Here is a 22187-nt window from a genome sequence, read left to right as displayed (position 1 = left end):
TGAAAGCTCATGACTCCATTACGTGCCCTATCCTAAATTTTGTTTTACATGTCTCTCACAGGGAAAAAATATTTGCTTTATAAAACTTTACAGCAAGTTTGACCTTTAATTTCGCCGTTGAATACGTCTTGCATTAAAATCTGCTGTCTTGGATGAATTATATACATTTTTAAAACTATACGTTTTTAAAACATATAGATTTTTAAAAAATATCTGATCTTGATACTTTTTTGATACCTTCCTCCAAATTTCTATTATGCATTTGTCATGGTAGCCCCCTATTTAGCACCGAAGTACGATTGCTTTTAAAAAAATGTGTTTCTAAATGAACTACAGTGAAATATATAATATGATTTCGATAATTACATACATTTTCACGGAAAATTTAAATTCTACCCTAATTTTAAAAGGGTACTTTGAATTTCTCAATTTATTAATCTTACGGTGATAATTCTAAAGTGATCCATGCTTGTTACTTATTCAGTAAAAGACGAACGCATTGCGTGCAACCAGGTTGTCTCATTCAACATATACGAACATAATCATTGACCATAAGTCAATGGTGAATAGACTGCCATTAAATTTGATTTGTGGTGTTGGAGAAGGATGAGTGCAGAGGCAAATAATGATAAAAAGACAGATGAATCTATCTGTGATACTGCAGATAATGTACAGAAAGCTGAGAAGTTAAAGGAAGAAGCAAATGAGTACTTTAAAAGTATGTCTTCGTAAGATTACTTGCGTGGTACACCGGCAATATTTTTATATTTATATATATCAATTTAGTTAACTATACTAGTGTTGCTGTGTCAATGTAATGTTACTGTGTAATGAATGAGGATAATTTATGCGAAGGTTTTGATGTATTTTTAATGTGCAAAATGTACTCCATATTTGAGTTACGGATATGTTTAAATTACAAAATTTTGATTTTTTTCGTCTAGCTTTACATTACTTTTGATCTGTGTCTACATATAACATTTTGGGGGATTTTTCTATTGTGAAAACTTCAGTAACATAGAAATACGCAAAATAGGCTATTGATTTTGTAGACTAAGGAATGTGTATACTAATTATTAATTCCGGGTCTACTTCCGTAGTTGGCATGATTTTGGCGGTACGTAATTCCTTGCCTTTCATATCCGAGTTTTAGATATTGTCAGCCCAATGAAATATTAGAATATTGCCTTGCACTTAGCATTTCGTTGTAGATTACATACGAACAATTTGTATCTGTGCAGTTTAAGTTTAGAGCCCTTGTGGCGGAAAGTAGGTCCAGCATGCTAAGGATAGGGTACTTGCGTTAATTTATTTTAGTTTCATTTAGGTTAGGTGTTATATTCCATAGCCTACTCTGTGGCACTTAATCCGGCATTAGTGTTGTATCGCCGGATCAATTTGAAAATCAAAAAAAGTATCAAAATGCACTGCGTTCGGTTATATTTGATTGGATTAGATGCCACTGTATCATAAGTGTATCCCTCCGCAAAATAGTCCATCCACCTGCACGTACAGTGCCGCTTCAAACATCAAAAATAACAACAAACACAACCATTTTAATTTTTACTATTCCCCTATCTTAACTACAAACCAGGGTTGGCAAAAACCATCGTTTATTTAAAAAAAAAAAAAAAAAAAAAAAAAACCTTTTTGTTTAAACCATATTTTTTGGGGTTTAAAAAATTTGCTCTATGTATTTATATCACATATGGAAAGAAATAAGTTTATTTCGCCTTGTTATGCAACAACCGGGTTATGCTGGAAGGAGTCACATAAGCTTCAAGTGGAATCCAAACTACTTCTCGGCTTACATCCAAGAGAGATTGTCCTCCATTTAAACTCGAAACTGGGAGTAATTGGCCACAAATGCGATAAGTATGCCGACTCACTCACGAAGGACTCCTGATAAAAATACGTTATACTGATCTTTACATACTTGTTAATATAATTGTCAAGAGTCATTTCCGGAAGACAAAAAGATAAACAATTGCACAAGTGAAACCATTATACAGAATTACATACGGACGATTTCAAAGTACTGCAGAGTACAAAAGAACTAATTCACGACTTTTATTATTCCAAGTTAAAGAAATACAACGACTTACCTTGCATCAGTAAGAAAAGTGAATAAAGATACGAATTATTTGAGTCCACTTTGGCTCTGACCCATTTATACATAAATAGATACCAAAGATACTTGTGATTTCAATATATGCCTCTCATGGGATTTGTATGACCCCCCTCCCAAAAAAGTATGGCATTTCGATGTATTTTATCAATAATAAACATTATTGAAACGAAAGAATATTTAGAATTTTCCTTTGATTGCAATTGCATAACAATAATAAACTATAAAAAATCACAAAAGAAATATTCATAAACTTGTATATATATATATATATATATATATATATATATATATATATATATATATATATATATATATAAGTTGCTTTTGTAGAATAATCTCTGGGTAATGAATGGGGAATGTAGGTTTTGAATATCATACGAATAATATACCGGAGTGAAACGTGATAACCCACAAATGTGTGTTCATCAAGATTTTACGAATAGTTACAATTTTACAAAAATTTTCGTTTTTTGGTTTAAACCAGTTTTATTTATTTATTTATTTATTTTATAACAGTTGGTTTAAACCAGCCAACCCTGCTACAAATTTAACCCATTATTTTTACTCGATAGCAGTGATCACCAAATCGTCGACGCGAGCTACTAGTAGCTCGCCGGGACATTTTCGGTAGATCGCGTGAACGCTCCGGTTTAAGTTTATAGACAGTAAACAAATTAAAGTTTCTTTTTTATTTTATTTTATTTTTTTAATGATAGTTCTTTTGGTTGGTAGCGCACAGTAGGATTGCAAAACGGCACGGTAGCTCAGAAGCTTCAGAAGTTTGGCGACCACTGCTCTGTAGGATGAATAAGCAGAAAACTTCATGTGTTTTGTTCAACAGCAAGGTTTTCTTCAGATGCGCCGAGGAAGAGGCAGGTGTACCTTGAAGCAGTTTGCTAGCTTTTTGACGTTTTCACGTACGAGATTTTTCATTTAGTGTAATGAATATGAATCCCATCGTATCCATTAGTTATTAATGTAGAATTATTTCATTTTGATATACATTGTTAGTTATGTTGTTTTGATATTCACATTGTCATTTACGTTATTTTCATATTCACATTTTTTAAACTTTCTTTCAGAACAAGATTATAACAAAGCAATCGACCTATACACTAAAGCAATTGAATTAAATCCAAATAGTGCAGTGTATTATAGCAATAGGAGTTTCGCGTATCTGAGAACAGAATGCTTCGGCTATGCGTTAAGTGATGCGTCCAAATCTATTGAATTGGATAAGACATACGTTAAAGGCTATTACCGAAGAGCAGCAGCTTATATGTCCCTTGGGAAGTTTAAGCAGGCCTTAAGAGACTATGAAGCGGTAAGACAGCAGGCTTTTCACTTCTGTTGTTCGTAAGTGACACTAATCTTTATTATTAATGTTAGATTTATCATCCATTGATTACATTGGAGACTAATAGAAATTTTGTCCTATACACATGAAAATAATTCAACCTATCCACGTAATATTTCGATTGTAAACTTTTGTTTTAAATTTACTCAGTTTTGTATTACATTTCCTAATGCACTAGATTTGATTTGTTGTGAAATCCATGTAGTAATAGGAGACCAGAGATGCGAAAGAATGGCTTTTTTTTAAATTAAATTTTTGCTTTCTAGGCTTTATATAACTTTAAGCATCTCTTTCGTTTCTCTGTATTGGATTTTTTAGTTAAGTTACGTTTACAATATTCAGTACTTAGAGAGTCCTATGTTCAATACGGGGCTAGATAACTTGATTAGTTTCTAAACTGACGTAAAATTAATTGCCAGTAAATGTAAATTATGTAACCCACCATATCACAAATGTCATTTTGGTTGCCTAACTACATCATCAGGTATCTGGAAGTTTCTAATCATGATACATGTGTTTCACTGGTTTCCTAAGTAAAACTGACAAGCAAGGAAAAAGTATATACAGGGTGTTACAAAAATGGGTCACAATATTTTGGGAACAGGTTCCTTACATCAAAATAAGAAAAAAGTTAATATGGACCTGTGCCTTTTAAAAGTGGATAGTTTCGAAGTTATAGAGTGTCGAAAGCATGAAATAAGTGAAATTGAAAAGTTCATAGCTCCACTACTATTGGACATATTGTAGTCGGGTCAAGACACCCTGAGGAACTGGTATGTGAACTATCCAAATATCCATATTTAAGAATGCCCCAGTACTTGCACATCAACTTTTAGAGAGGTAGGTGGAGAGTAATCAAGTACTCCCAAATATTCTCTCTCAACATGATTTGTGCAAGTACTGTAGTTTCTGAAAAGTATGTATTTGGATACCTATAATAGTGTAACTATAGACCTTTAAAGTTCATTTTTTTTTCACGTTTTCGGCACTATAGCTATATACACTTTTCGACCACAGGTGGTCAATATTAACATTTTTTTCTTATTTTGATGGGAGGAATCTATTCCGAAAATATGATTTTTTTTTTTTTTTGTGGCACCCTGTATAATCCAAGAAAACAATGCAAAACTAATTTGTTTTGGTAGTAAATAAAAAAAGGCATACATGTTCTTTACGCTTTTAGGAAACATTTTATTCTGAGCTTCAAATGTTCTATTAAAACCTAATGTGAGTTCAGTTTACAAAATTAAAGTCTTTACCGGCTATTTTGTGTATAATGTTAGCTTAATATGTTAGTAAAATTTTATAACAGAATACCTCTTTACTTTGCTGTTGTATTCATCTCCTTGGAAACCAGAAAAATGTATTTTACACTATCAGAGTCTCTTCACTTGACCTCACACTGCAGTTCTACACCTCTTCATGTGGTATAGAGTTTGCCCGAATATATATATAATTAAAATGGTGTAGTTCCAAAACAATTTATTTTTTATGTTTGGGCTACAAAGAGTTCAAATCCGCTACTGTTGGCGCAAAGCATCATTACTGTTTAATCTTCCGACCTGGCAACAGTGCTTTTTATACTAATTTCAGGATGCTGATTCCAATAAAACTATTTGTAAGCATATCCACCCATGGAGTCAGGAGAAAATTGCACTTTTTATACTAATCTGAGGACCTGGATCCAATAACACTATTTCTAAACGTTACTTGCCCATCAGGTACCTAGAAAATGATCTCAAATTTGGAATATAAATAAAAAAGATCGCAATTTTGAGGTATTTTTTTTCTCGTGATTCCTTGGACGAATATATTCGAAAATGGTTTCATTGGATTCAGAATCCTCAAATTAGTATAAAAAACACAATTAAAATTGTATCTAAGTGTGGACTCTTTTACTATTACCATAAGCAGTACTTCAAAGATCCCAGCTTGAGGCCATTTTTCTCCTGACTTCATGGACGGATATGTTTGAAAATACTTCCATTGTATTCAGAATTCTCAAATTAGTATAAAAAGTTCAGTTAGAAAAGTATGGAAGGGTAGACACTCTCATTATTGGTATAATCGTTAGTTCTTCAAATGATAATTTGGTTCCACAAAATTCACTACAGATGGTTATTGCTAACATTATTTAGCATTTTAACTAGAACATTTCTATTGTTGCACGTTAATCTTAAAAGTTCTACAAACAATTCGTTGGAACCAGAAAACCCTCGCAGTTTTCTTTCCTATTAAATGGCTGATTTTCTTTAAGTAGGATTTTTTAAAGAGTTTTGGATACAGCAATTTTTTTTTTTTTTATTTTCATGTTATAATAAGCAATGATGGCTGGAATGTATTGTTATCTTTTCACTAAAATTAAAATATTTTTCTAAAAAACTCAAACCCTTCTTCCCCTTCTTCGACAGTTTTCTTTTCGAAAAGGCATTTTCTCCCGATTCCTTGCATCTCTATCGGAAACATTTTATAAAAAGTGAGGTATTTTCTGTATCTTTATTTCAAGCAAGGCTTCAAAATGTCAGCAGGATTACTTTTGTACTTTTTTAGATAGACAAAGTGAGTGAGTACTATGTAAGACGATATACTCTTTTGTTAGTTACGTAACATTAATAATTAACTAGTATATATTAGCAGAAATATAGGATTTGATTAGTGCTACTGGAAATAATATAATTGCTGAATGTAAACCGTGTGTGATTGGATATTGCAACACTGATAATTCACATCATATTCACACTTAGTATGTAGACTTAGACTGCTATATCTTAACGCTGTAAATAGTAACCCGGTTGAAATAAATTTTACGTTTACTAATTTGACTAAGGTTAAAATAGTTTGCAGTGTTGCTGTTGACATGTCCGTCCATCCCTAATGAATTCGCTGTATACCGCATTCAGTCCTGCCTAAAGTTCATTAGGAAATTGATTCTGAAACCCATAAGGTAACGGAACACGTCTTAACTCGACTTTTTTTTTGTAGAAGATCCTTTTTATTAAATGATGACTGTTACGCGATGGGTAGCCTTTGGTCATCTTTACTGGCAAACGGAGTTTCGAACTGTTTATTTTTCTTAAAAGAAAACAAATTGAAGTGTCTTGGGTACAAATGCGTGGGTGGATAACACTTCTTTTTTCTTTTGTATAGGAGTGAGATAGAATTAAGTTATCAGTTACAACAAATGAATGCTACCAATTCGAGAGTACGTGTTACGGAAAAAATAAAAAGAGCAATGAGTTACTGATCTTAAATCTCTCATACCTTAAATCTCTCATAGCAAGCAAATTACAGAAAGGTGCATGAGTAATATTCGGAATTACGTTATTATAATTTTTTTCTGCACTTTTTCTCTATTTTGTGAATGTGGGAAATTGTGGATCTACGTCCCATTTTCTCATTTGAGTTTCTTATTGAATTGAGATCATTTAAAGTGAATCCTGAGCATATCCTCACCTTGCAGTGGATTATTCTTATTTCTTTCAATAACACACTCTTCTACCAACGAAGACTTCAATACAAGAAACGTGCACCAACACGAAACGTCCATTTAGATTCATAATCCATTCGAACAACTGAATCCTTCCAGATGTTACCCGTTCGCAAAACACAGCCCAAGTCAGCTAGCCGAGGCCAGCTGCTTGCGGCCGCAAAGCTGTGACCATGCGCAGTCGACGACCAGCGCATAAGCCAAGACCTTGATATTTCTCGGTTACGAAAGGCAAAGGAAATCTTCTCACAAGCCTTATTTTTACATTCAATTCTTTCTCTCCTATTTTTAAAAAATTTCGAAGATGATTTTTTTATAAGCTTATGTCTCTTTCTGTAACCCATATTATTAAATACATTAATAGTAAATTTTACCATTTTCCTTATCGTAGATTTACATTTTCATTTTTATAATTTCTTTTTTTTTTTCCTGTGACTTGTAACGGGCACGTTACAAGATGTATAACACAATTCTTATGAACTGAATATCGCACTGCAGTACGAAGCTTGATTTTTCTCTTAACTGAACACAGCGTTTTGACATGGTGGTCATTTGAAGTCTGTAGGTAGCTACAGTGGTGGTAATTTCAAGTAGCCGAATGGCTTACGTATACTTCTCAGCACAATAATTTCATATATTTGGTCTAGGAATTAATTCGTGCGGTTGGACAAGAGATGGCGCAACGAACGGAGCGTCCCACAGTTCCGTGTATCCACACATGTGTTGCAAACCCCTGGCATCGCGTATCGTTCGTAGTATAGGGCAGTGGATTAAAGCGTCAACAACACCAGTTTGTAGTTAAGTGAACATGGCGCAATTTGTGCCTGATAAAGTGTTTTTGCGGGGTGTCCTGCTGCATTACTTTAACATGCAGAAAAGTGCGACTGAAAGTCATCGTATTTTGGTGGAAGTGTATGGTGACCATGCTCTAGCTGAGCGAACGTATCAGAAGTGGTTTGCACGGTTTAGAAGTGGTGATTTCGGCTTGGCAGACCAAGAGCGAGCTGGACAGCCAAAAAAATTTCAAGACGAAGAATTGACAGCATTGCTCGAGCAGGATTCGTGTCAAACGCAGGAACAACTTGCAGCAGCATTAGGCGTTGATCAAACAACAGTCTCCAAACGCTTGAAAGCCATGGGAATGATTCAAAAGATGTCACATTGGGTTCCACATGAATTGAAAGACAGAGACGTTGAAAGACGAAAAACCATTTGCGAATTGCTGCTTCAACGACAGAGCAGAAAGGGGTTTCTGCATTGAATTATTACGGGTGATGAGAAGTGGATCCATTACGAGAACCCTAAACGAAAAAAGGCCTGGGTGAAACCAGGTGAACCAGGTCCATCACAACCAAAACGAGATATTCACTGTGCAAAGGTTATGCTGTGCATATGGTGGGATATGAAAGGTGTGGTGTACTATGAGCTGCTGCAACCGGGTGAAACTATGAATGGAGAACGTTATCGACGACAATTAATGCGTTTGAAGCAAGCTCTGGCCAGAACACGACCAGAATGGGAGAACAGACATGATAAACTTATTGTTCAACATGATAACGCTCGCCCACATGTCGCAAAACCGGTCAAAACCTATTTAGAAAATGTCGGATGGGAAGTTTTACCCCACCCGCCGTATTCACCAGACGTTGCTCCTTCGGACTACTACTTGTTCGATTGCATGAACAACGATTTGATTGGACAGCGGTTTACTTCTTCAGAAGATATCGAAACATGGGTCTCTGACTGGATCGCTTCCAAGGATGAGGACTTCTTTCGCCACGGAATCCGTACATTGCCTGACAGATGGGCGAAAGTGGTGGCTAGCGATGGACAATATTTTTCTTAAGGTATTTATGTATTTTGTGTTTGTACTACAGCTTCAATGTGTGCTTACCAACCGCACGAATTAATTCCTAGACCAAATACTAAGAATGAAAGCACAATAATTTCAGTAGAGTTTAACGTGCAGCGAATCTACGCCAAATATAATTTTTAAGTTGGTCTATTCGTTCCATATTGACAAAAGACAGCTGATATGCACTTTTACTGGCGATTGTACGTAAGGCTTCTGAGTATTCGAATAATTAATGGGCCTATTTCTAGTTGTGAGTCTAATTGAGAAACTGGTGTCCATTAACCTGTAGCACATGACATGAAAGGTAATGAGAAATAAACGAATGATCATATACTCTCAGTTTTTTGTCTTGGGAGTACAATGTGTTTTTTCAACTCTAATGCTATATGAGCTATGTATATAAAGTTTAGCGAGAGATCTAAACCATTTTTCCCCCCCACCGGGAGTTTAAATTGGATCATCCACACTGAGAGAACTCATTAATAGATTATTAAGAGCTGTTGCATGTAATAAGTTAATGACAGGTAATTATGAGAAGTATTTCTGTTAGTGGCTTGTTCATAGAACTATATCATTCTCTTTGCAGGTGACAAAGGCAAGGCCTAATGATAAAGATGCAAGGTTGAAATTCAATGAGTGTAACAAGATAGTTAAAAAAATAGCTTTTGAGAAAGCAATAGCGGTTGATGACTCTAAGAAAAGTATAGCTGAAACCATAGATATAGAAAGCATGGGTATGTATTAAAATCTAGACATGTTCGTATAGTATGTTCCAACGTTTTTTTGACTGATGACACACCTTACTGAACGCCTACTATGTCGCGACACATTTGCTTGATTTTTTTATTAGTAACAATATGGCTAATAAAGGCATGAAAATGACAACCAGATAAAGACCAATTTTGCAAAAAAAAAAAAGAAAAAAAAAAAAAAAAAAGGATTACAACCAATTCGAAATCGGGGCTCTTGGGTCTGTCGTTGAGTGTGACAACAAGAGTTATATGCTTACGTATTTCCCCACCAGAGGGCATTAAAACTTACCTGGTTTTGGTGTTGAGAATAAGAACCAGACAAAGACCGGATATATCTGGTTTTCGTTCTCAGTTTCTTAATAAAAATGTACTCCAAAAAGCATCAATAAGTTGCAGGATGTGCGTAAATTATATGTCAAATATGGTCCATATATTTATAAAGGCTGGAATGCCAGTTTTCACTGCGTGGTAACGGGAAATAATAATTATTCGAGTGACACAGATTCAGACATGAATGAATAACAGACAATTTTATTGAGAGTAAGAAACAGTTATTATCCCTTTACGATTTTATATTTCTGTAATATTGTTCTGTAATAATAAGAAATAAAGCATTTTTCATATTAACTATAAGTATCTTGTGGAGGTAAGTTTCCCTTAATTCTAAGCAGGTTGTAGTACTTATAATGGATTACGTATTGTTTGGTCTTTACCCTGTTATCACTCTCACTAAGTTAATATTTTTATCTGATTTTATTTTTTATTTATTTATTTATTTATTTATTTATTTTGCATCTCCTGTAAAATTTGCATTTTGATCTTCATCTGGTTGTTGTTTTCATGCCATATTGTAGTAGTGTAAGATTATAAGTATTTATGAAGTAGTCTCTATGTAAAACTAGATATTGATGCTACCGCTGGAAGCATTAACTGGTACAGTTTGTCTCAAAATCGATTTTAACTAATTATTAAATGCTTCGTAATTTTTAAGTTATAACATTTCGCGATACACCTGCGGGTCTGCGCAACACACTGGTTGGAGACAACTAGTATAGAGTATCCAAATAGTTAATTAAATGAAGACCGAAGTTGTAAAAGCACCAGTCATCGATTTAAATTATTTGTTGTTTAAATCTTTACAAATATTTCAGAATGAAATCATACCAAGATTATTTTTCGCTGTACCGAATTTTCTTTGTAAAGTGTTTCTTACTCGCTTAAAAGAAAAATAGTAATTACTCAGCAAAGCATATGAATTGCAAAACGACAGGTTATAGCCATCCTCAGTGCGTGTCCCTTGAGAAATACACGTTGCTTGAAGAACTGTATAGTTGGATCTGTTTTTCTCCATTGTAGAAATAATGTGTATGGCTTTTGAATTTTGTTAGTATACGTTGTTTTCACATTAACTTAATCTGGAATCTAAGCAAATACACGTGAAGACAGTAGAGATAACTATTGGTGATAATTAAAAGATTGCTCTCAGTTTCCTGTATTTTTTATCGTATGCTGTTTTCCCATTAAGTGTATTAAAATTATACTTAAACAGATGCCAGTAAGTTTTATATATGTGCACAGCAACTTTTTTTTTCCTGAATAGCAGGTACGAATATCAGTTAAAATCGCATACGAAATACTTGTGAAACTTAAGTTAGTTATTCATTACCAGGACACATAATTTGGATTTAAAAGAATACTGACAAGATTATATATATATATAATGCTTACAGCCCTAATTATTCACTTCACTGTGGTATATATATATCTTTGAATTGTCACTCAGCTTTTGACTTCTAATCTAGGTTTTTTAAAAGAATATTGGTTATTAATACATCCTCAAACACCACTCAAGCGCCTGATCTTGAATGGCTTTTTCTATTTTAAAACTGTTGTTCCTTGTTTTATGGAAATAATGTAGATCGGGTAAAGCGTCTTATCGGAGGTTTTATTTATTTTTATTTTATTTTATTTATTTTTTTTAATTTTTTTTTTTTTAATATGAGCACAAATACCCAGTCATATTGGTTCTTCAACTCTTCATCTTATAGAATCTTAAATCTATAATAAATTTCCCATTTCTCTTCCCCTAAGAAATATCTTTCATCTAATAAGCCATAATTTGCAACTGACGCATATTATTAAATTAAAAGAATGAATTCTTACCCGAATTCTGTACCGAGATTGGATGGACACTGCCTCCTTTATCAATTATCTAATATTTGTGCAAACATTATTCACATCAATTGATTAATATTTGGGTAAACATTATATTTCAATCTCCTATCATACAAGGATGTGAATAATATTTACACGAAAATTCACCTTTGTAACATCCATCGAAACCACCTTAGTATAGAATAGGGATAATAACTAAAGAGAAGCAAAGTATGAAGAAAAAAGTAAGAAAATATTTTAAAAAACGTACAGAATGTGAAAAAATATAAAATTTTACTGATATACTATGTAAAAGGTGAACTGTGTGTGAATATATCACCCTACATTTATGTCGCGTATTTATTACACTTTTTAAAATCTACAAGGCGTAAATTTATGCCATTATTTGAACTACAAAAGTTTACGATTAACAGTTGGCGTTGTTAACATATACTATATCTTAAAAGACACAATGAGTGAAACGAAGGAGTACAAGCCTAGACATATTCAACTATCACCGTCTCAGGATCCTACCGAATAAAAACAATGGTTAAGACCATTCTTCCACTGGCAACCAACAGGTGCCAGTGTATCCAGGAGGAAATACTTAGTACTTCAGCGTGTAGCTGATAACTCTCTCTGAGTTTGATTAATCAGTCAAGCGATTTAGAGATAAGGTAATCTTATTGTAGCAATTGCAACCCCTATCCTCTTTTCTTCCTTTCTAAGGGAAACATCAGAAAACACTGAAAAACACATCTTTAACTATTTTAAATTAACAGCGTAAATACTAATGTTCATATCTTCAGCCTTTAAGGAATTTCGAGATATAAGCATCCGATTATAGCTATTGTAACCCCAAACTTCTTTCGTTTCTTCTAGGGTAGATATCAGAAAATGCTAAAACATGTATCTAATTATATTTAATGAGATGTCCAAATACCGAATTTCATGTCTGTAACCTTAAAAGATTCCGAGATATGGAGATCTTATTGTCATAATTGTAATTCCCATCCTTTTTTTTCTTCTCACCCTTTTCTTCCCTTCTAAGTGAAATATTAAAATAAATAAATAAATAAAAATCTGAAACACTTTCTAATTATTTTAAATAGGAAGTCCGTATATCAAATTTCATACCTCTAAGTTGAAGAGATTCCGAGATATGGACATTTTTAGATAATAATTGCTACTCTTCTTGTTCCCTTTCCCTGTCGAGTTCCCACAAACCTTTCTTAAATGATACCTTACGTCACAAATCCAATGTCCTGTCGAAGTTTCAAATTTCTAGTTTAAATTTTTGGCCTGGACGTTTATCAGTCAGCGTGGACTTTGATATATAGAGATTATCAGACAACAGCTATTTCGAATGCTGAACTGACTTTCATCCTCCGTATGGTTGGATGAACGTTTGAGAAGTTATATGCTATATTTCTGCATTTTGAAGAAATTATTAGGTTTTCCCACATAACATTTCAGCTTCTTAGAATATAAGGATCATACTTATTTATCTTATAATCCCTGTTGTTCAAAATCATCTTGATAAGGCACACTTTTTGATGATTTTCTATAGAATGGTGTAGTACATGTGTAGAAAATTACTGAAAATTGATCCTTGTCACAAGATGACTACAAACAATAAAAGTGATTACAGGGTATAAGCATAAAATAAATAGATATGATTCTTCATTTCGAAGACTCTCTTATTGTACTTCAGTATGTGGGAAAGCTGGTAATTTCTCCAAAATGTAAAAAGCAACGCATCTTCTGAAAACCCAACCGCCAGGAGGAAGGACTCCGTTTCCTTTTCTGTAGAACTTACGTATGTTGGTTGCAAATTTTTATATATATATATATATATATATATATATATATATATAGTTTCAATGCCTTTGTGATGTGATTGTTATTTTTATAAATTAAAAAATTCATTCTTTGTTTTTTCTCAGCAATTGAGGATGAGTATGTAGGTCCAAAGTTAGAAGATGGAAAAGTAACAGAGAAATTTATGAAGGATATAATGCAGGCGTACAAAGATCAAAATAAGTTGCATCGCAAATATGCGTATAAGGTACGTAATTTGTTATTTTAATCTTACTCAAATGGAATGTATTTTCAGTACATTGCTTCATTTATGATAGACATCAAGTATACAAGGTGGCCAGTAAGTCCCTTTACATCTGCATACTTACTTCATCCGTACGTTAATTATACTTAATAATCAAGTCACTGGTGTCTGAGATTGTTGATCACCAAACACCGAAAACGTGAGACAAGAAACTGGTCGATGCATAGACTTTATTTTCATTCCTTTGCGGGCAATCACGTGACAATTCACGTGAGGAGCATTGTTGCCAAATCTATGATCAGTATAGGAAGTTCAGATCTTATATACCTTAGCATCTGACGTTGTTAGGTGAATTGAGTTCGGGTGTAAAAGGACTTCTGGTCACCCTGTACTATAAATTTCTAGTGCTTTTTAACACGTTCAGCCCGACATATGACAGTAATAAAGAAGCTATACTTTTCGAAAATCCCGACGTGGTGGTAGACGATCTTTATTCTGATATTCGTGGATATAAGTTGCCTTTTAGTTAGTCGTAAGAAAAGTAGAACAGTGTTACAGACTTTCTGTTATTATATACGTCGTAGGCAATCTATGGAACAGAACTGTAAATCTTTTAAGGGAAATAAACCTGATATTTATTTTACATAAAGTGTGGTTAGTATGACATCTTTTATAATATAAAATACGTATAGAAATGTACAGATAATCGTAAATAAAACTTATTGAGAGAAAATTGTAAACAAATACTTTTTCAAAATCAATAAAAGCACTATTATTTACTAGAAAATACACTTTTTAAAAAATCAGCGATACACAATTTTGTGCTGAAATGAAAAGAATGGATAGACTGTCTACTGAGTTAGTTACTTGGTTTTTGCTTTTTGAGTTTTCTTATTTTTTCCCATTGAAGCACTCAAGACACACAGTGGGGTTACCTTCACAGCTATTGCAGTATGTGGAAATACTCATTTTCTCTATATATATTTAAAAAATAAAAAAAAATCTGCTCTTCGTGAGCATATGCAGTTTGAAAATTATCCGCGAGACTGCTCCTAGCTCTTTGAAAAGTAATGCCATCATGCAGGTATTCATCAAACTACCTAACCTTCAAATCGGAAAAATTTGACAAAATTATTGTGCTTCTTCGGTGGCATACGTCGACCCGCGCTTATGGTATAATAAACACGAGTCACCGGTGGTGCACGAATCCAAATATGTGAAAATTTCAGAAAAATATTATTTTGTTAAAAAAAAAAAAAAAAATATTTTATGTCCAAAGAGGCACCTCAAAATGGGTTGCTTCATAGAAACTCCAAAATTCCCTGAAATTTGAATGTTGGTTTTTTGTGAAGGTAACGCTTTTCCAATTGTAGAACCTAAATCTTATATTGTAGAACGTGCGCAACCGGTGGCGCACGTCCGAGATGAACGTGTTATATAATAATGTTGTTTTAGTTAATTTGCCAATCGTAGAACTGAGTTTTATACGCCATTTATAGTATCTAGCAATAACTATTTATCAATATTCAAACTAATATTGCTGTAAAACTAACAAACAGAGAAGGCAAGATCACATTGATTCTGTGGCAGAGCTTTTATCTATGGTGTAATAGTCCGTGGCTCGATCCTAAGTCGTGGAGTTTGACGGACATGTGTACTCTTTGAGGGGGGAGTGACGGTCACCTGCTATTTCATTTATTCCATCAGCTTTTGTATTGCCATTCAGTTGCATCTATCATTCGTTTTATATAGCAGAGGAGCACGCTCGCTCAGTGTTAGAGCGCTGAACTCTGATTTAAGAGGTCTCTGGATCGATCTCTGGTTGTAATGGACAAACACCGTATAGGTGAGATTTCTAGGGGGTTCTCCTGTTTTCTCTCACTTTCTTCATTCCACCATTTCATTCATTTATCATCATCGTTTCCCTTAGCCTAGCCGTCATAACCGTGGGACCTAAAACTTAAATCTTTCATTTCATTTTTTTCGACCTCTGGTAATACGAGTTTGTGATAAATAACATCGTGTTTGAGAGTTTTCTCGGGGCTCCTGCGAGTCCCCCCACATTCTAATTCCACCTTATTTCATAACCAGTCATCGTTAATCATCCGTCTCTTGTAATGTAAGGAGCAAAATTATGGGATGTATAACCAGAAATTTCATATCATTTCTTTCCTGTAGCCTAAAAGCTATAACCATAGTTATCTGAAAAGATTTAGATTCAGTGAAATGGAAAAAGAGCGACTTTCTAGGTACCCAGATTCGATTCTCTTTCGAGTCACTGAATTTATGGTATCTATACCTACAAAGGATTTGATAAATAAATATAAACTTTCATTTTTCATCTCTGTCTCGTGGGGTCGCGGTGGCTCAGTGGAATAGCGCTCACCTCTGCTGTATGGGGTCCCTGATTCGATTCTATTTCTCGCCAGTGAGTTTTATGGTAGACAAACACCGCATGAAGGGGTTTTCTCGTGGTTCCACTGTTTCCTTTTTCCACTTCCTTCATTCCACCATTATTATACGTATCATCGTCGTCTCCCTTAGCTTCGGCGCATAATTGTGCGATGCTAAAAATAAATAAATAAAAAAAAATGTACAGGAAAAAAAAGATTCCTGAGAAACAGACTTTAAAATTGATTTCCTCAACGATTTCCTTGTCACTGCTAAAGTTCGAATTATTTTCAATGTTATTCATATTGATAGATTATTATTATTAGCAGTATTAGTGTTATTACATATCGTCATCTTCACAGCTCTGTTGTTATGTGCATTGATCGTGGAAATTTTTGATACACCTAATAAAATTTGGACAGGGGGACAGATTCTTGAACGGAAATAATTTCAAGACACATGTCCGTGAGGCTTTTTATTATTATCCCTGCTTTCACTTGCCGGAATATTGAAGGAACAATCTTCAATAGTTTTTTATAAGACTAGTGTAGCGCTCGATCAAGATCGCAGTCTTGCATATTCAACGATAGCTGAATGAAGGCTTTTTTTAGAGTTGGAAACATACATACGAGATGTTTAAAAAGCATTGTATCTTATTTTTTCCCGAGTAAACCAGTGAAGCGTGAGAGACTTTCTTTAGCGTACATGTAGAAGAAACACTCATGCGCAGTCGTGAACTTTTTCCCGCCTGCACAAAGAATCAGTCGCTGGCAGTGGGCCAACGAATGAAGACGTGTAGTGAGCGGTCGTCGGATTTCAGTTTTTTTGTAAAATGACAGAAAAACTTGAGCAGCGATATTGCATCAAATTTTTCCAAAAGCTTGGCGACACCCAAGTGGAAAGCATTCGCAAGATTCAAGAGGGACGATGCCATGAGCACCTTACGCATAACAGCGCTTTAAAGATGGTCGCACATCAGTAGACAGTGAACCACATTCAGGTAGGCCCTCAACAAGCCGGAATGACAATGTCATGGAGCAAGTGCGGACTGTGGTCTTGCATGACCGTCGTATCACAGTCCAAGGAATTACGAATGATATAGAGGTAAGTATCGGATTGGTACGTTCAATTTTGAACAAGAATTTTGCATATAAAGAGAGTGTCCGCGAGATTTGTACTAAAGCTGCTAACAATAGAGCCCATTCTGCACATTTGATTCAGATTTTTGTCGCCAAACACAACATTCTTGTGTGTCGTCAGACTCCCTACTCACCCGACATGGCTCCGTGTGACGTTTGCTTATTTCCCAAGCTGAGAATGCCACTAAAAGGAAACCGATTAGAGTCAAGAGAAGACGTCATGCAGAATGCGATTGCACGGTTGCTTACCATTCCAAAAACTGCGTTCCAGAAGTGTTTTGAACAATTGTGGGAGCACTGGGAGAAGTGTAATCATCACCAAGGAGACTACTTTGAAGGTGATTAGTGTTTCAGATTTCCAAATCAATGAATGTGTTTTTGACAACCGAAGGTCCGATACTTTTTGAACACACCTCGTACCCTTTAGCAATCTGTTCGCTAACCGTGAGCCTGAACTATACCGCCTGCAGCTTTTTTTTTTTTTCTTTTGTCTTTTTTTCCGAAGAGCAGCGATGGTGCTGTTAAGGATTATTATTAAAATTCTAGCACTTTACACGTCATCTGTATATATTTTATGGACACTTGGTCCCTTACTGGGAGCTATGTGCATATATGTTATTCACATGTTTGTATTTTTCAGGAGGCCAGTGAACGCTGTTGGCTCCAGTATAAAACATTTGATTTTGGGGCTCGACGCTTAAAGTGTTACTAATAATATTTTTAATAAAAAAAGTGTTCCAAATGATATTTAATTCTTAGTTCTTGTGATAGTGTGTAATATTTCACTTTAGAGGAAAAGATAAATTAAAAATAACTTACTGATATTGTGTTTCCTGCCTTGTTTCCAGATTCTTGTAGATGTAAAGCAGTTGTTCATGTCTCAGCCCCCATTGGTGGAGATAGACATTCCTGACAATCAGAAGTTCACGGTGTGCGGTGATATACATGGACAGTTTTATGATCTCATGAATATCTTTGAATTAAATGGCCTTCCCTCAGAAACTAACCCTTATGTATCCTTTGAAGAAGTGTAAGGACTGTAGTAGGAGTTGCATAAATAGAAAACGTATTTTTCTTCCTTTTTGTAAGTTAGTACATCTTAAGAAGACAAAAGTGGTAACACTGTATATATAATACACATACATCTCAGTATAATGTAGATGCAACGAAAGAATCCAGAAGTACTTCACATCTACTTGTCTTGTTTGATCGTACTTCTTTTACTTCCATCTCTTAAACTGAAAAAAAAAATATATATATATATATATATATATATATATATATATATATATATATATATATATATAAATAATAGTATTGGGCGAAAGTGTGTGTGTGTGTGTGTGTTTGTTTGTGTTATGCAGTACTATTTTCTCTTAAATAATTAACGATGTGCTTCACTGTTTTTCGCTGTAGACTGAGTGCAGCTCGTGTTAATATTGGTACATGCTTTTGTTTAATCAGGAAATTACTAACCAAACCACCATATAACAACGCATACATTTCAATCACCAATTGTCATATCCTCAGAGTGCGTTCCGTGGAACAGTGGTTCCCAACGTTTTTTGACTGACGAGATACTGTACTGAATGAAAGTTCACGAAATCGCGAAACCTTGTTTGATTTTTGTTAATTGTAATGAACATTATAATAACGTAAGACGTTAAGTTTGTATAAAGTAGTGACGCCATGTAGTGCTGAGCATTATTGTTACCGCCGGAGACGTTGACTCGTACTGTCTCAAAATTGATTTTAACTCAGTACTCTAGAGGAGCCAGCAAGAGATTTCTGGCTCGCAGCGGCGGTGCCACTACTCATGTGTCAAAGCTTTTTTGGTGCATCTATAATGTCAGTCTTCTTTGTGCTGTAAAGCAGAGTGACCGTGGTTTGTGACACTAGCACTACAGCAGGGGCTGCATTTTGCCTCCACACGTGGTAAGAAAAACTTCAGAGACCACCTCTTGATGGCTCCTCTCTAAATACGTAAGGATTTTTAAATTCCAAAATTTCACAGTTGTTGTTTGTAGGGTTGGATGTTTCTAGAACTACATATTCTGATTATTTATATTATTATTATTATTATTATTATTATTATTATTATTATTATTATTATTATTTTGTAGAAATAGTGTTTATGGATCTTGAATTACTGCTTTTAAATTTCCTTGTCCGATAAAAGATGTCTGTAAATTATATATCTGTACAATGATATCTTGTTAAAATCATTTCACTTGTTATGAAGTACTTTTACTGGTATTCCACTGAATTACTGATGGTTACATCTTAAACGTGTATTGTATTTTCCACCTTACGTAAATTCTAAATTCAAAATTTCATGTCAGTTTAATGGAATCTTATAGCCTCTGTACCCTGCACACTTGTGGATTCAATTAACTTACTGTGAAGAACTGGTACAAATATTGCACTGAATTACACCAGCGACAACCACTTTGAGCACATTCAGTAACTGTACAATTACAGGGGAGCGCTGTGGCTCAGTGGTAGAGCGTTCACCTCCGGTGCTTGGAGTCCCTGGTTCGATCCCAGCTTGCGCCGTGTAGACTTTGTGGTGGACAAACACCGTGCTCGTGGGTTTTCTCGGGGTTCTTCCGTTTCCTCCCACTTTCTTCATTCCACCATTTCACTCATTTCTCATAATCACCGTCTCCTTTAGCCTAACCGACATAACCGTGGGACGTAAGACTGAAAGATTTCGTTTCATTTCATTTGTACAATTACGGGAAACTTACATTGTATTTTATTGCAGTAGGACCTGATCTTGTGATGTGTAATGAAAGTTTAGGACAAACACACAATATGCGAGTTTTTTTTCGTTCAAAAATGTATACATATTTTTTTAATGAAATTTGTACTGTTGATGGTGTTTGTTTTCATTGATTTTGAAGTTTCTGCAACGAAAATAAATATTTTTCTTATAAAAATATTTATATTAGTTATAAGTAGTGACCAGAGATGTAATACTAAATTTGTATCAATAATTAACAAAAAATTTTAAAAAATAAATAAATGTTAAGTTACTATTAAAACAGACTAACGCGCAAAACGATGAAGTACATATTGTAAGAACAATAATTTTCAGATATACTTTGATTCCTTAACTAAATGCAGTTATTCAATGGAGACTTTGTGGATCGGGGTTCATTCTCCGTAGAATGTATATTTACTTTGTTTGGATTTAAGTTGTTATATCCAAACCATTTTCACATGTCCAGAGGTTAGTATTGTGTTTTGCAGATACAAGTTTATTATATTTGTTTGCCTGGTCCGATTTTTAACTTTTAAATTCTGTGAAGTAGAGCTTCAGCGAATAGATGTAGTATAAAGTGATAAAGAATTAAGTTGTGCAAAGTTGCAAGTAACTAGAGAAATCGCTGTTGCAGATAGAAAACGAAATATTCTTATCCTGGTTAAATAATTCTTTCATTCATTGCAATCATTTCTATGTACACTTATGTCCAAAATTATTGTCACATATCTATAACTGTCTTGTAAAAATATAATTTGATAATGATTTTGCATAGTACTTTTAATACTGATACTATGTGTATAATCCGAAAATGTATATTTGTGGTAAATTTCATAGGAAAAGAATTATAAATACGAAAATTAGAATGAGCAAAACAAAATATTGCTAAATGGACAAGAAAGTTTAATTTTCGTTTTATTGTTTTTATTTACTGCTCTTTTGACATGAAATTTGCCACATACATGCACATACTAACATTACAAGAAATACCGGGTGAATTAGTTATCAAATTATATTCCTACAACATTTTTATAGACATGCAACAATAATTTTGGACATGAGTGTACAATAAAGATTATGGATTATTAAGATGAATATCGGGGAGTGTAGAAAAGTTCTCCCTTATTGCAATAGGAATGCAGTATTCGTTTAGCTTCGACGTACAAATAGCACTTGAGAGAATTTCGAACCAATATATTTTTGACTTCAAAATATTTTCGCATTTCCCAGTTAACAGTGCTGAAAGAAAGAAATTTGTTTAGTTGGAGAAGGGAAGTCGTCGGTTACCCAATATTAGAGTCTTCATCTCTGCTGTGGAAGACCCTAACAGTAAATATTGGACATCGTTTCCGTGGACTTGTGTTGTTTCACTAGTTTTCATTCCTCGATTCTTCTGTTATCATGCAATTGCTTTTATGATTCCTCTCCTTTCGCGTAATAGAGAATAACCGCAGAACGTTAAACCAGAGATTTAATTATGTTTTCTTTTCTTTAGGTGTTTAGTAATGGAAGACTAGAACCTAAATCTACACCTCGTGTAGAAAAATTCTGAATTTTCGTACTAGGTTATCTATCTATCTATCTATCTATATATATATATATATATATATATATATATGATATGGAACGAACGAAATTTCAATTTAATACGATTCAGAAATTTGCGTTTATATACGATTAAAAAAAAATTACAAATGTGTGGCGTTTGATTGTTCCACTAAACATTTTAAACCTGTAAAGTGGAACTAAAGTCTCTTTTCATATGAAATATCCAGATTTAAAGATAAGCTTCTGTGAGGTGTTTGTTAAGTATACACTTTGTTCAGTTTAGCATCGATAGCTGCTACAGTAATGTAAAATGAAACTAATTTGTAGTTACAAAATTAAGTTACATTTCCTTTGCTATGGGCAGAAGTATTCATGTATTATTGTTTGTTTACGTAGGAAATCATGAAAGCCAGATGATGAACCATATGTATGGATTCGAAGGAGAAGTTAAAAGCAAATATACAGCACAAATGTCTGAACTTTTCACAGAAGTTTACAATTGGCTGCCGTTAGCACATATTCTTAACAATAAGGTGTTGGT

General features: G+C 34.1%; 1 protein-coding gene across 1 annotated transcript in view; it reads left to right on the top strand.

Annotated features, from left to right (window-relative positions):
• Positions 1 to 386: 386 nt before the first annotated feature.
• PpD3 (protein phosphatase D3) overlaps positions 387 to 22187 on the top strand; it is a 34677-nt gene continuing 12876 nt past the window's right edge. Inside the window, exons 1-7 of the mRNA XM_081730135.1 lie at positions 387 to 718; positions 3214 to 3455; positions 9417 to 9564; positions 13683 to 13804; positions 18180 to 18344; positions 20461 to 20566; positions 22043 to 22185. Of these exons, the coding sequence (XP_081586261.1) occupies positions 607 to 718; positions 3214 to 3455; positions 9417 to 9564; positions 13683 to 13804; positions 18180 to 18344; positions 20461 to 20566; positions 22043 to 22185 (1038 nt within the window). The 5' untranslated portion in view covers positions 387 to 606. The remainder of the gene's footprint in view (positions 719 to 3213; positions 3456 to 9416; positions 9565 to 13682; positions 13805 to 18179; positions 18345 to 20460; positions 20567 to 22042; positions 22186 to 22187) is intronic.

The sequence above is a fragment of the Thermobia domestica genome, chromosome 11 (assembly GCF_964235325.1).
Source record: "Thermobia domestica chromosome 11, izTheDome1.hap1.1, whole genome shotgun sequence".
NCBI lineage: Eukaryota > Metazoa > Arthropoda > Insecta > Zygentoma > Lepismatidae > Thermobia > Thermobia domestica.
The sequence above is the reverse complement of the archived record's forward strand: the minus strand, read 5'-3'. Positions and strand labels throughout refer to the sequence as shown.